The sequence below is a fragment of the Myotis myotis genome, unplaced genomic scaffold (assembly GCF_014108235.1).
Source record: "Myotis myotis isolate mMyoMyo1 unplaced genomic scaffold, mMyoMyo1.p scaffold_m19_p_8, whole genome shotgun sequence".
NCBI lineage: Eukaryota > Metazoa > Chordata > Mammalia > Chiroptera > Vespertilionidae > Myotis > Myotis myotis.
In genome coordinates this window covers 57,238,851-57,252,124 of record NW_023416390.1, presented here as the reverse complement: position 1 = coordinate 57,252,124, position 13,274 = coordinate 57,238,851, and the positions used below count along the sequence as shown (strand labels likewise).

General features: G+C 39.4%; 1 protein-coding gene across 1 annotated transcript in view; it reads left to right on the top strand.

The window, feature by feature from the left end:
• Window positions 1–2,964: 2,964 nt before the first annotated feature.
• Window positions 2,965–13,274, top strand: part of UPP2 (uridine phosphorylase 2) — a 30,174-nt gene continuing 19,864 nt past the window's right edge. Inside the window, 3 exon segments of the mRNA XM_036319968.1 lie at window positions 2,965–3,047; window positions 6,445–6,562; window positions 11,922–12,080. Of these exon segments, the coding sequence (XP_036175861.1) occupies window positions 2,986–3,047; window positions 6,445–6,562; window positions 11,922–12,080 (339 nt within the window). The 5' untranslated portion in view covers window positions 2,965–2,985.

Sequence of the window (13,274 nt, the reverse complement as noted above, 5' to 3'; positions counted from 1 at the left end):
TGTTTTCAGTCTTAAGGGGCCAAACCACCCGGGGAACAGATGCCCTCCGCCAACTTCTCCGAGGGGCCTGTTGACTCACTGAGGCACCGGCGTTGGTTGCGGCCAGCCCCTGGGGAACAGGGCATGCCAGCTTTGCCACACTGTGGGGACTGTAATCCCAGTAAGAAAGGCCACCAGAGCAGCCAGGGCAGTTGTAAGTTAAATCCTTTTCATTTGAAAGCTGCCAGAAATATGACCCTGAGAACAAGGACCATTCTCCTATATTATTATGCCACTTTGAACACGAACAAACTTAGTTCATAGCAGGTGCTTAATACTCACTTACTGTGTGGTAAGTAGGACATCTCTTATACGGAGTCTCCATTTACCTCAAAACAGACCACAAGGACTCAGCGTGTATTGTAACTAGTGTAACCCTGTGTTGGCCTTTCTTTATTGCCTAATATAGCAGAAATCTCAAAAACTGAAGGCCACTACAGCCCTGACTGAGATGTTCTGGTGCCAATATGTGGAAGTAAAACCACATAGAGCTACTAATAGTTCTCTAAATGTGACACTTTTCTGTCACCTCTATGCATTTTACACACAGTTCCCTGGGCCAGGAGCACAGGCCTCTCATATTCAACCACCCCTACCCTCAGCAATATTTTTCAGGATTACATTTTCCTCAAGAGGCGGCCCAGGCATCCCTTCCTTCCAGAAGCCCATGTCTCCCACAGGCTGGGCGTGAGTTTCCTTTGTGCATTTCTGTGCTACATGCTCTCTCCATTATCATTCAGGTGACTGAACTTTTGCAATATAGTCCATAAAAAAAAATTGTTGAGCAACAACCTACCATAAGAGTAGGATGGAGTCATGAAAGGATTGAAAACTAGGGAAAATAATTTCAGATTACCCAGAGGACATTCATCAGTACTCTACTTGCATAGATTCTGCAAGACTATTCTTCATTTCACCCAAATGATGACACTTGCCTTAATATCCTCAGGAGTCGTTATATGGGATCCATAAAACGTTGCTGGTGTCCCTGGCACTGTTGGTGATCAAGATCATTGACTGACAGAATTTGCATTGGAAATAGACATGTTAATTAATCTAAATAATTCCCTGGAGTAATTAATGATTTAACACTTACCTAATTAGCTAACACTTTCACCTGTTAGAGCCAGAGGTAAGTGCCAGACTGGAATTTGGTCATTATACCCTAAAAATTTTTTTGAGGTACAGCATGGGATACCAAAAGAAGTGTGAAGCCTCCTACCCTAGCCAGTGTTGCTCAGTTGAATGGAGCATTGTCCCACGCACCAAAAAGTTGTGGGTTCAATTCCTGGTCAGAGTGTTTGGGAGCAACCAATTGATGCTTCTCTCTCACATCAATGTTTCTCTCTCACTCATATCAATAAATGTATCTTCAGGTGAGGATTAAAAAATGTAAGAAGCCCCCGTGGTAGGTGGTGGGCATGTTGAATCTCAAAATTGCCAGTAGTTGTGGAGAAAGGGCAGCAGGTAGACCCCTTTGAGGTGGGCCATGAGGTAAAAGATGTATTATTATCATAAACTGGAAACAGTACCTACTCTCCCAAGTTATACAAGCAACATACAGGTTCAGGCTTATTTTGCCTCCAAGTTGTCATTGCCTTTTCCACGATTAGTTTTCTTGGGTATTTTTGGATAACTTTAGGTAAAGATACAAATGTCTAATTGGTAGTAGCAGTAGCAAGATTTGGAGTGCTCTATTAGTTTCCTATTCTCTTTCCTTCTTGTAAACTTCGCTAGTTGGCCAAGATGGACTGAAGGAGGCCAACATGGAATTCAAGGAGTTTGTCCAAAGTGACTATCACCAGGAAGAGGAGTATCTCCAAACACAGTTAAGATGTGCATTTGCTTCTTGACTGTGATGCACACTCTTACAGAGAAATTCAAGCACATTATGAAATGCCTTGTATCTGCTGCTGTTTGGGCGTTTGTGAACATTTTAAGCGCTTGTTTGCTTGCAAGCCATGAGACAAATGTCCTTAAAGCTCTCACCAGCATAGAACTTCAGCTGATTGCCATGGGAGCTGGGAATAAAAAGAAAAAAAACACACAGGATGAAGTTCCTTGAAAGTCTTCTAGATTTGTCTGTCCCCAAATTGTACAGTAAGAAGCAGGAGAAAAGCAGTGAATTTGTGGATTTCTTCAAAGAGACACTCTGTTTTCTGAAAATATTAGGCCTTATTTTGTTATTTTATTTGGATTGACCTCCAACAGCTGCTTCATTGGATTTCACGGGCAGCCTGCGGTTTTTAGCTTAATGAAGCCCTGGGAAGCAGATTTGTTTAATTATCAGACCTTCTGTGTGAATTTGAATGGGCAGAGTTCAGATGAAGAGGCACTCTGGGGGCATGACTTTGCATGTTTGTCTCACTTGTGAACATAGAATGAAAACAAGTTGATGAGGGGTAGGATGGGGTGAGAAAACAAAATGTTTGGGAACTGAAAGTTCTCCCGCGTCCTGGCCACGTTTTTGAGACAACATGGTAGAGTTCCTGTGGAAACCAGTGGAGGACATGGATCCACATACAGTTGTCCCAAAGTAAGTAAGTAAGTATGTCGTGTGCCACACCAGGCCCATGCTGGGATCAAGGCCAGAGGAAGGGAAAGGTGCACCTGTCTACAGTGACCAAGCTAACCAACCTAGTCAGAGAGCTAGGACGCCACACCTTCAAAGGGAGCCTATCTTCTTAGGGAAGAGCTGTTGTGAGAGCTGGGCTGTTTTGTAGTATAAAAGGCCATGTCAAAGAGGATATTTTTTGAATTGGTAGGGAGTTATGCTAGGAATAAAGTTCCATTATTGATTTCAGAAGAAAATGTAAGTTTGATAAGGGAGGCTGTCATTCTAACTTGGAGCTGAGCTATTATGATTCACCTATAATTTAATAGCAACTGACTATATATTTCTTCCCTGGCATCAACTGAAGTGTGACTATCCACACACTACAAAGTATGGCTTCGATTTTACCTGCTTCCAATAAACCCATGAGATCTGACCAGAATACATATGTTGGGTAAGTAATTTTGATGTTTTATTTGTTTTGATTAGATGGATGTTCTTTGGATTTTATATTAAATGTTCAGAAGATCAACCTCTATCATTACATAAATGTCTTAAGTTTAGAGATGATATAGTTGGAACCTAGCTCATAATACAAAACAAAATAAATACAATGCAAATTGTCTTCCCAAAGATATTTTCATTCCATGGTTCTTGGGTGAATCTGGCTCATCTAAGAAAGTGGAGCAATATGTCAATTATACCTCTCACTCTTTAAAAAAAAGAAAAGAAAAGAAAGTAAAGCCAAAAAACATGCAAAAGATTAACCAACCTGCATGAGTGAACACATTCTAAGTTCAGCCTGGAGTTCAGCCTTTAATTCCAGGACCATGGGCTGAAATATCTGAGAAATGATTAAAGGGGCCTCCCTGTGCCTAAGGGAGGTTTAACTGCATTGCAGCATATTATGAAGTGATTCCATACGCTTTGTGATAGACTTTACATAGAATTCACTTCTAAAATTCCATGTATGTTCTTCATCTCAGGGGTAGACATAAATCTGCCAAAACTGTCTGCAAATTTAGCTCCAATTCTTGCCCCAGGTTCACAGAACATAATTGAGCATTAATCTTTAGGAGGCTTAAGGAATGTTTGTGTATTCCCTCTGGTTCACCGAGTTGTATCAGATGCCTTGCTTAGAGCCTCCATCATGTCATTGTTTCAGAAAATGTTCCATTTACCCATCCCAGACAAAGGTAGTCTCCTACCATGTGCATTTTCTCAGGCATGCCAAGGAAAGAGAAAAGGAAAAAGTCTGAAGATGAAGGTGATGGTAAAATAGAAAGACTTCTTCTCAGCCAGCACTGGTTACCAGTGTTCAATACTGACCATGCTATCTTGTGGCTTGCTAAAAGAATGTATTCCCAATACCACCTCTGGCCCACATTTTAGAGAAAGGAAAGAAAATGCAAAACAAGGTTGAGGAAGAAATAGCACATATAGTCTATTTAGTAAAAATTATATATTTTGGAAAGATTGAAATATTGCAATTGCCAGAATCATACTGGGTTGAATTTGGCATAATGGCCAAAGTAATCTTTCCTTTGGTAAGTAATAGAGGGATCATCTTAGAAGTGCTTCTGGTGAGCCCAAAGGGATACAAACCTTCTATAGACATGCCCCCCCCCCAATTCTCTGACCAAGGGATCATTAGCTATTGGAACAGACCACCAAGGAAAACTAAATAATGAACAGGATTATTATAATTAATAGTCCTAATGAATAAGCAAGACTATTATAATTAATACAAGAGAATATAGTTAGTGGTTTGAGAATTTCTTTTTGAAGATAGGAAAGCTGGAATACATCAGTGATTTAAAAAATACCAAGGCCCATATCTTCTTGACAATATAAATTAGAATTTTTAGGTTTGGGCTTAGTTAGGTACCAGTGCTTTTTAAAGCACCCATGTGATCCTGATATGGAGTTAGAATTTGAAATCACTGAAGTAGATGAATGGCACTCTCTTCTAGGGTAAGGATAGAGTCAGCTGGGAATCCAAAGGAAAAGCATCAGAGAGGGAAAGCAGTTTGGCCGAGTCAAGCAGAAAAGTAAGAGAAGCTGCAAGAGAAAGTGGATGGCATGTTTCTCAAACTTTACTGTGCACAGAAATCACATAGGAGTTGCTTATAAGGCAGATTTTGATTCAGGAGGTCCTGCGTGGGGCCTGAGATTTTGCATTTCTAACAAGCCTCCATGGCAATGCTGCTGGTGAATCGACACACTTTTTCCAACAAAGGATCACTGGTGCATGTCCTCCTGCCTGTCACCAGGAGAGGAAAGGAGGTGTCCTTTCCTTGGGGGCTTTGAGGCTTGTTCTGAAGTAGTAAAGTGTACTAACCTCATGGAATGCTTTATTTTTTTAAACCAGCCATGATCCACTAACTAATTAAGAATTTGCTACCCTAAATGTTTTTGAGCGGAAAATTAATAGTTCCACTTCCCGAACTTTAAATTTAATTTAACAAATAAAATCTGTTAAGACTTGGGGATTAAAAAAAGATATATGAGACAGCTTGCATGAGAAAATTCACAATTTTCCTGGAGAGACAGAAAATTAACCCTTGAAGTGCCATCTATCAGCCTTAACGTGAAATACATGCGTTAGGAGCACAGTGTGGGGTGGGAATTCATAGTGACTGGGGAGGGAAGATGCTCGGAGAAAGCCTTCCGGGGGGAGGTGATATCTAAATTTGACCTTGAGGAATGAGTAGGATTCCCACATGTGAACAATGGAGGGAAGGGAGAAAGATGTTTCAGGAACAAAGGCCTAAAAAGGGATTTTCAACTTGGGTTGCACATCAGATCACCTGAGAAGATTTCAAAAATATTTTTCAGTCTCTAAATTCAGTGGGTCCTGGGCACCAGTGTTTTTAAACTATTTTTTAATGAGCAAACGTCATTGAAAATATAGAAAAACACAAGAGTTTTGTTAAAATGTGTAGAGACATTTACTGGGAAATGGAAGGAACATAGAGCGAAGAAGTCAGATAGTTCTTGGCAGAGACGGCTTGACCCGCTGTGGTATGGGGTAATGATTATCGCTAATGATTACAGTTGTGTGTAATCACTGCTGCAATACCAAAGACTGAAGATGATGTGCCTTATAAATATGAATTAGATGGAATTAAGGTCATTCCTACAGCAGCAGTCAGCTCACCATCTTGCATTATTTTACTGAGAGAGAGGAAGGACAGTAGCCCAGCTCAAATAGGCCTCAGAGCAATCTAGCAAAGCAGTTATTTTTTTCACTATCCCCACTTTACAGATGAGGAAACTTTCAAAGAACAAAGATAAAATAGCTTACCCAAGGCTGCACAATGAGTACATATATGGTTGAACTGGTGGTGGAGCCCAGGCAATCTGACTACAGATCCCAGGAGCCTATGTTGCACAGCCTCCCATGCAAAGAAGGAAAAGGACCATGAGGGCCAGACAAGAACGGGGTAGAAAAGACGGTTCTGTATTCTACTGGTTGTAAAATCTTGCTCAAGTTTCTCAACTTCTGCAAGTCGTGGCTCCTTCACTTGTAAATTGCATTTGTTAGTATTGCTCACCTAATAGAATGTTTATTAAAATTATACGTAGTTTTTATGGCAGTGTGCAATTTTCATGCTTAAAGCTATGCCTGTGTGCACAGAAAATATTAGCCATTATTATTATTATTATTATTATTATTATTATTATTATTGGTGGTGCTACTGTTTTTTTTATAGTAGCATAATAATATTGGCTTCATGACAAATCATTCAATCCTAAATGAAAGTTTGTGTCCAATATTTGGGCTAGCGGTTATCATAGGCTTTCTCTCTAAATTTCTTCACATCTTTTTTTTATATTATTTTTCCCAGAAAAGGTTTTGTTCATGTTGAAAATCCTTACCTGGATTCTATGGATGAAGACATTCTCTATCACTTGGATTTAGGAACAAAAACACACAACCTAGCAGCAGTGTTTGAGGATGTAAAGGTAAAAGTATTTCTAACTTTGGGAAAAACTATCATGTTTCCCCTGCTGATATATTTTCTTTTATTTTCTCATCATAAACCTTACTCATTCAGCTGGTAAAATGTCAGAGGTCCCAATAGGAACTGATGTTCATTCTCTGAAGCAATTTGGAATGTATATATCTCGAACAATCATTTCCATTCTAGCAAGACATCAAGGTTCCCAAACTAAATCTAATACATGGATGATTATTGGGCTGCTTTAGTTCCTAGAGATAAATACCATTTTATTGACAATGCTGCTGGGTGCTGAGAATTCATTATGATTCAGTTCACTGTTCAACATCTACATTAATAGCTGAACTTCACTAATTCACATTTTATTAAATCATGGCCTAACTCAACAAAATTAACAATGCTATCTTGAGAATAACTATTATTCAATATTTCATGTTATTAAGATTTTTGTTATTTCATAAGAAATATTATGAAAAATTGCTCATGGAATATTGCTAGGGAAATTGTACTTCTCTAATATTTACTTTACCTTAAATATATATATATAATATATATGTAATAAAAGCAGCTCATGTCCATTATTTAAAACTGGGAAAATATAACAAAACAAAGCAATAATTTTTAAAAATACACCTTAAAAAACTCCTACCATCTAAACAGACATAAACCTATTTTCTTTTCTCCCAATTCTTTTTAATAAACAGATTTTAAAATAGTTGGAATTATATAATTACATCCTAAATTTTTTACTTCACTTTATGTCATGAACATTTTCCCCATATTATGTCATTTTCTTGGAGACATATTGTTTATGGAAGTCAAGTGACTAAACCATACATTATATAGTCTACTTTTAACCTTTATGTAAAAGTATTTTCTATTATAAACACCATTGAAATGGATACTAGGTGTACCGGTTAATAATGCGGATTTTTTCAATAGATGGAGTTACACATATGATTATATATATGCGATTTGATATGTATGCTATTTCATAGTATTGACAACAAGCTTCAAAAACATCATATATCAAATTTTCTGAAGGTGTTGACATCATAGATATTCTTATAAATGTCGAATTTCATGCCAAAAAAAAGAGCATTTGCGTGAAGTTTTTTAATTCATTACTTTATTTTGAAGAAAAGTGCTGCTGAAAGTTATCATATATTTTGGGAAGCTTATGGTGAATATGCTCCATCTCAAGATACTTATGAACACTGGTTTAAATGCTTTAAAACCGATGATTTCAATGTGAAAAACAAAGAACGTCCAAGTCAACTGAAAAAGTTTGAAGACCAACAATCACAAGTATTATTGGGTGGAGATGCATGTCAAACTCAAAAACTATTTGCAGAAAGATTAAGCGGTGCTCAGCAAACAATTTCTGATCGTTTACAAGTAATGGGAAAGGTTTTAAAGGAAGGAAAATGGGTGCCACACCATCTGAACGAAAGACAAATGGAAAACCGAAAAGTCATCAGTAAAATGTTGCTTCAACGACACAAAAGAAAGTCTTGTGACTGGCGATGAAAAGTGTATTTATTTTGAGAATCCCAAATGCACAGAATCATGGGTTGATCCAGGTCAACCATCAACATTGACTGCAAGGCCAAATCGCTTTGGAAAGAAGACAATGTTCTGCGTTTGGTGAGATCAGGAAGGTGTGGTGTATTATGAGCTTTTAAAACCAGGTGAAACCGTTAATACTGATCGCTACCAACAACATATAATCCATTTGAACAACACTTTGATCGCAAAATGACCAGAATGGGCCAGAAGACACCGCAAAGTAATTTTGCTTCATGATGACGCACCATCACACACTTGAAAACCAGTTAAAGACACGTTAAAAGATCTTGCCTGGGAAGTATTAACCCACCCACTGTACTCACCAGACCTTGCTCCTTCAGATTATCACTTGTTCCAATTGATGGCACACCCACTTTCTGAGCAGCACTTCAAAACATACGAAGAAGTAGAAAATTGGGTCTCTGAATGGTCTGCCTCAAAACAAGAAAAGTTCTATTGGGACAGTATCCACAAATTACCTGAAAGATGGAGGAAATGTGTAGCTAGCGATGGACATTACTTTGAATAAAGTACTTTTGATGTTTCTCTTGAAATTATTGTGTTTTCTTTGATTACAAAATCCACATTATTAATGCAGATTAACTATTAACCAGTTAATAATATGGATTAACTGTTAACCGGTTAATAATGCAGCTTAATTGTTAACTGGTAATGCGGATTATTAACCAGTTAATAATTAATCTGCATTATTTGCCAGTTAACAGTTAATCCATATTATTAACCAGTTAATAATTAATCCGCATTATTAATCAGTTAACAGTTAATCCATATTATTAATAGCATTATCTTCCAAGGAAAGGAGAACTGTGGGTGTGTAAAACTTCAACCTTAAAGATTTTGACAATTATTTCTATTTTCTTGCTATATTCTTTAAGTTTTCACTAGCTGGTACTGCAAAATATCAGTGGCTTAGCACAATGTAAGTTTATTTCTTATTTATATCAAGTACAAAAAAATGGGTGTTCCCAGTTGATATGTGGCTTTCCTCCAACTGATGACTCAGGGTCCCAGGCTCCTTCCATCTTGATGCTCTGTCACCTTTGCGCAGTGACTTGCAAATTTTCTCTGAGTGTCAACACCCACCCAGCAGACGGGAGAAGACAACCTGTGGGATCACCGATGGGAGTTTTCGATGGGCTAGCACTGGAAGCGGCACCCATCACTTTTGCTCACATTCTAGTGGCTGGACTGAGGAAGATGGCCTTCTCTAATTGGAAAGGAGGCTGGGAAGTAGAGTTTAGTTGCATTCCCAGCAAGAAGGAGAAGCAGCTTTGGTGACTTTGTCATACTGACTGGGATGCATCAAAATTTAAAAAATATAGTGGAGCAGCATTAGACCTTATCTACTCAAACTCAACCTCTAATATGTCTTTTATAAAATTACCATCATCACCTCTAATCTCTCCCTAGAAATTTCAAGCAACATGAAAAAGAATTACCCTATAACACTCTATAATACACAGTTTAGAAGTGTTTATACTCCTTTGTAAACATACATCATACCCAAGCTGCAATAGGACCAGGTTAATAACAACATGGCAAAGGTAAGTCTTTTGAGATAGCAGGCATATTTGAAAGTGAGTTAATACTGGCAGCCTATAGCAAAGTACTTAACACATTTTTGTAATGCTTCAGACTTCTTCCCAATGCACTTTTATCTTCTTTGTTGAAACCAGGACAAACGATAATTTCGTTTGGATGTAAATCACAGTAAGCGTCTCTTAAGGTCAGTGCTGGTTGGTGGTCCTCAGCCGTATTTTACTTCTCATTAAGGCAGCCAGACTTAAAATTGTGGCTGGGGGTGATATTTAGTAAGTCTGATTTAAGGGTAAGGCTTCAAGAATGAAAAGGCTCTGTCTATACCTATCATCTTTATGTCACTAGAAGCACTCAGAAATTCCTGTTGATTACAGCAATATCTAGAGTTCAAAGAAGAATTCAAACTGTAAGCTATTCTAACATCTGTTTTTGGTTTTATGGTCAATCTGAATAGTTGTAATTTACATTCACTGGCACTACACAATGAGGTTATTTTCAAACTACTGTATTTTGAAAAAACACAAAAAACAAAAAAAACACCATCTTTGTACTTAGAACTTGAGCTAAGTCTTAATTGTCCATACCAACAGAAGGAAAATTTTTTATAAGTAATCAATAATATCTTAGAAACTCACTTTAGACCATGGTCTTACTCTCTTTGCTACCCAGCCTGTATGGCTCACTCCCACTGCAGTTCATTACCAACTTTAAGCCCCATCAGGGAAACTCATCAGAAGCCACAGAAAAGACAAAAATGAGGATAGAAGGGAAGCAGAGGGCGGATAAAAGGATAATTACATCCCATAGTTGAAATTGGAATATTGCTAAATGGAAACAGAACACAACATGTAACCAGACCACCCAATAGTCATAGTAAGTCATTTGTGAATGGGGGTGCCTACTCTACAACCTCAGTTCGGTATTTCCTTAGACAGATATTCTTTCTCCCTGTGCGTGCCCTCACCAGTAATCCTTTTCTCACTGGACTTGAACCAGCTTCTTTTGTACTAAGTTCTGCAAAACAGAAACAATAAGCCCGCTCAAGAGCAGGGCAGGAAACTGCTACACGATATGACAAGTAGTACTTACCATTTGTCGAATGCTCAGAAGGCACCTGGCTTTGTACAACGTCCTCTGCCATAGTCGATCCTATTTTCTCCTTACAAAACCATCCAAAGGGCACTGTGTTTTCTACGTTGGAGATGACAATCGGAGGCACAGAGAGAGGACATGGGTGACACTCAGCAGGCTGCTTAGTCAGTGATGGGTTTGGGTGCAAAGCCAGATTTATCTCCAAGGGCAGGCCCTTCACCACTGTGCTGCCTTATCTGTCACTGAGCTTCTGCAGGCTCTGCACCTCCCCACTTAGCTTAGATGCCCTGATGGCTGTGCTACCTTGGGCCTCTGACACCTGCTGCTGCTCATCCTGGTACCCACCAGGCTGGCAGCTCATCCGTGTTGCTGGGAGGCCATGCTGATCCTCTCCCACATCCACCACTCCCACCCCTCATGGATCCCTTATAGGCTATTACACAAGTGCCTCTAAGACAATTTTATAACCATATTTTATTAGATGTGACACTCTTGACTGCCATGCCTGTTGAAATTCCAGAGATGTTAAATTGTGAATACAGCAAAACCAAATTACTGGAGCTGATGAAATACTGTAGTGAGATTTCCAGTCCACAATAAGGCCTGTTCCAGGAGAATTTCTTCTGAGTGAGAAGAAATTTTTGATGTGGTTATTTTTGTAAAGCTTTACGTGAACATAGCACATTTTACAATAAAAACTTCTGAGTGGGGATTTGGGATGAAGAAACATATCTATACCTTATAGTTCCCCTTTTGCTATGTTACTTGCATGCCCCATGCTCAGTATTTACTTACCGAGCATTTGGCCTGCTAATGCCCAACAGGAGGCTGCTGATGTCACCTGAGGAGCTCGCTCATGTTCCCTGCGAACTAAAACACCAGGAAACACCGACTTGAACAGAAGCAACACTTGCTTTGATTTCGTGATGATCTTTTTCTTTACTAATTAAGCCCCAAAAACTTGTGTGTCTTAATGACAGGTCAACGATGCAAATTAGTTAACTCACGAACATAACGCATAACATCTACACATACTCTTAGATAAGTTACTAAAAAATAAAGTAAAATCATTAACGTTGAGAGCTGCCCCTTGGTTCTGATCCCAGTCATTAAGGCAGGTGGTTGCTACTTTTTATCAGCAGTTTGTCTGCGTTGGTGGGAGCCCCAACAGGATGAAAGCATTTGCACTGTTTGTGCATAAGGAGCTCAGGTTGCAGGACAGCGGGGAGGACATAAAGGACATCTGTGCCAGGACGGACAGATACTGTATGTACAAAATCGGTCCCGTGCTCTCCATCAGCGTAAGTACTCCAGGCCTGCACTCCGGCAGCCATCAGGGCTCACAGAAAAAGAGGAAGCTTCTGTGCCTGGGGTTCTTTCCCCTATTGCTTCGCCTTCTCACACAATTAAATTAAGTTTCCAGGTGTGACATTCTTTGCTGGAAAAAGTCCCAGGGGCAGAACATAGCATTCTGTGTCACGTTAGTTTATTAGTTACCACTTAGCTACTCACATTAGGGGAAAAAACCCTCAAAGCACACTTCCTTTCTTTAGTTTGTGACCGATTAAGCCACCAGTAATTTCCTTTCCTCTGTCCCTTCTCCAGCTTTGGGAATTTTGAGCTTTAAGTTTACAGGGGCCAATTTTCAGGCTTGCCTGAGGCTGCCGTCTAACACTGCAATAAGCCGGCTGAAAAGCTGGTCATGGGTTTCCACAGAGCTCCGGTGAATTGCTCTCCTGTATTTAGACTATGCTGACAGCTACGGGCATACAGTGTCCTAAGACAAAATGGAAGTGGATTAACTTGCAGTTTTAAGGAACACATGGACCATTCCCTCTGGGACTCAGGGTGGCACACCAGAGGGCAATGGATATGTGTGTGCATGGAGCTTGCCTTTCTAAGTGTGTCTCTGCCACAGGGCTGGATTCTGGAACAATAGCTCAAGTCTGTCACACGGCTGGACACTGCAGTCCTCATAGAGGGCAGAGCCAGGCTAGGGAACAAGGAAGAGTCCTCTGCAGAGTCTGACAATTCTAAGGAGCTGAATCATATGTGACTCCGGCACCAGGGAAGAGCCAGCAATCCTTGATTACTCTAAGTACCTGGCGAGGGAAGGATGGATGACCAAAGCCTGGAGTAAAGAAGGGAAAATTACCCAATGCCCAGGGGGCCTCTAAGTTCATCTCCCATCTGGGTCAAGAATGCCTGAAACTTGCTTTGGGCTCAAATGAGAGAATCAATTCATTTGTTCATTCAACAACTATAGAATATCTACAATGGAAGGAAACTCAATATTGTTTGATCTAGGCAAATGTTGTCTTACTAACTTTTGTTTGACATTTAGACTACAACTGTCATTTTTTTTCTTGCACAATGAATGGGTGAGGACAAAAAATAAGGTTTCTAAAACTGTGAAATTATTGTAAACAAGCAGTAAAACTTAAGAGTAAGGTATAAAAACAGCAGTAATATGGATCATGCCCAGAGGTCAGGCA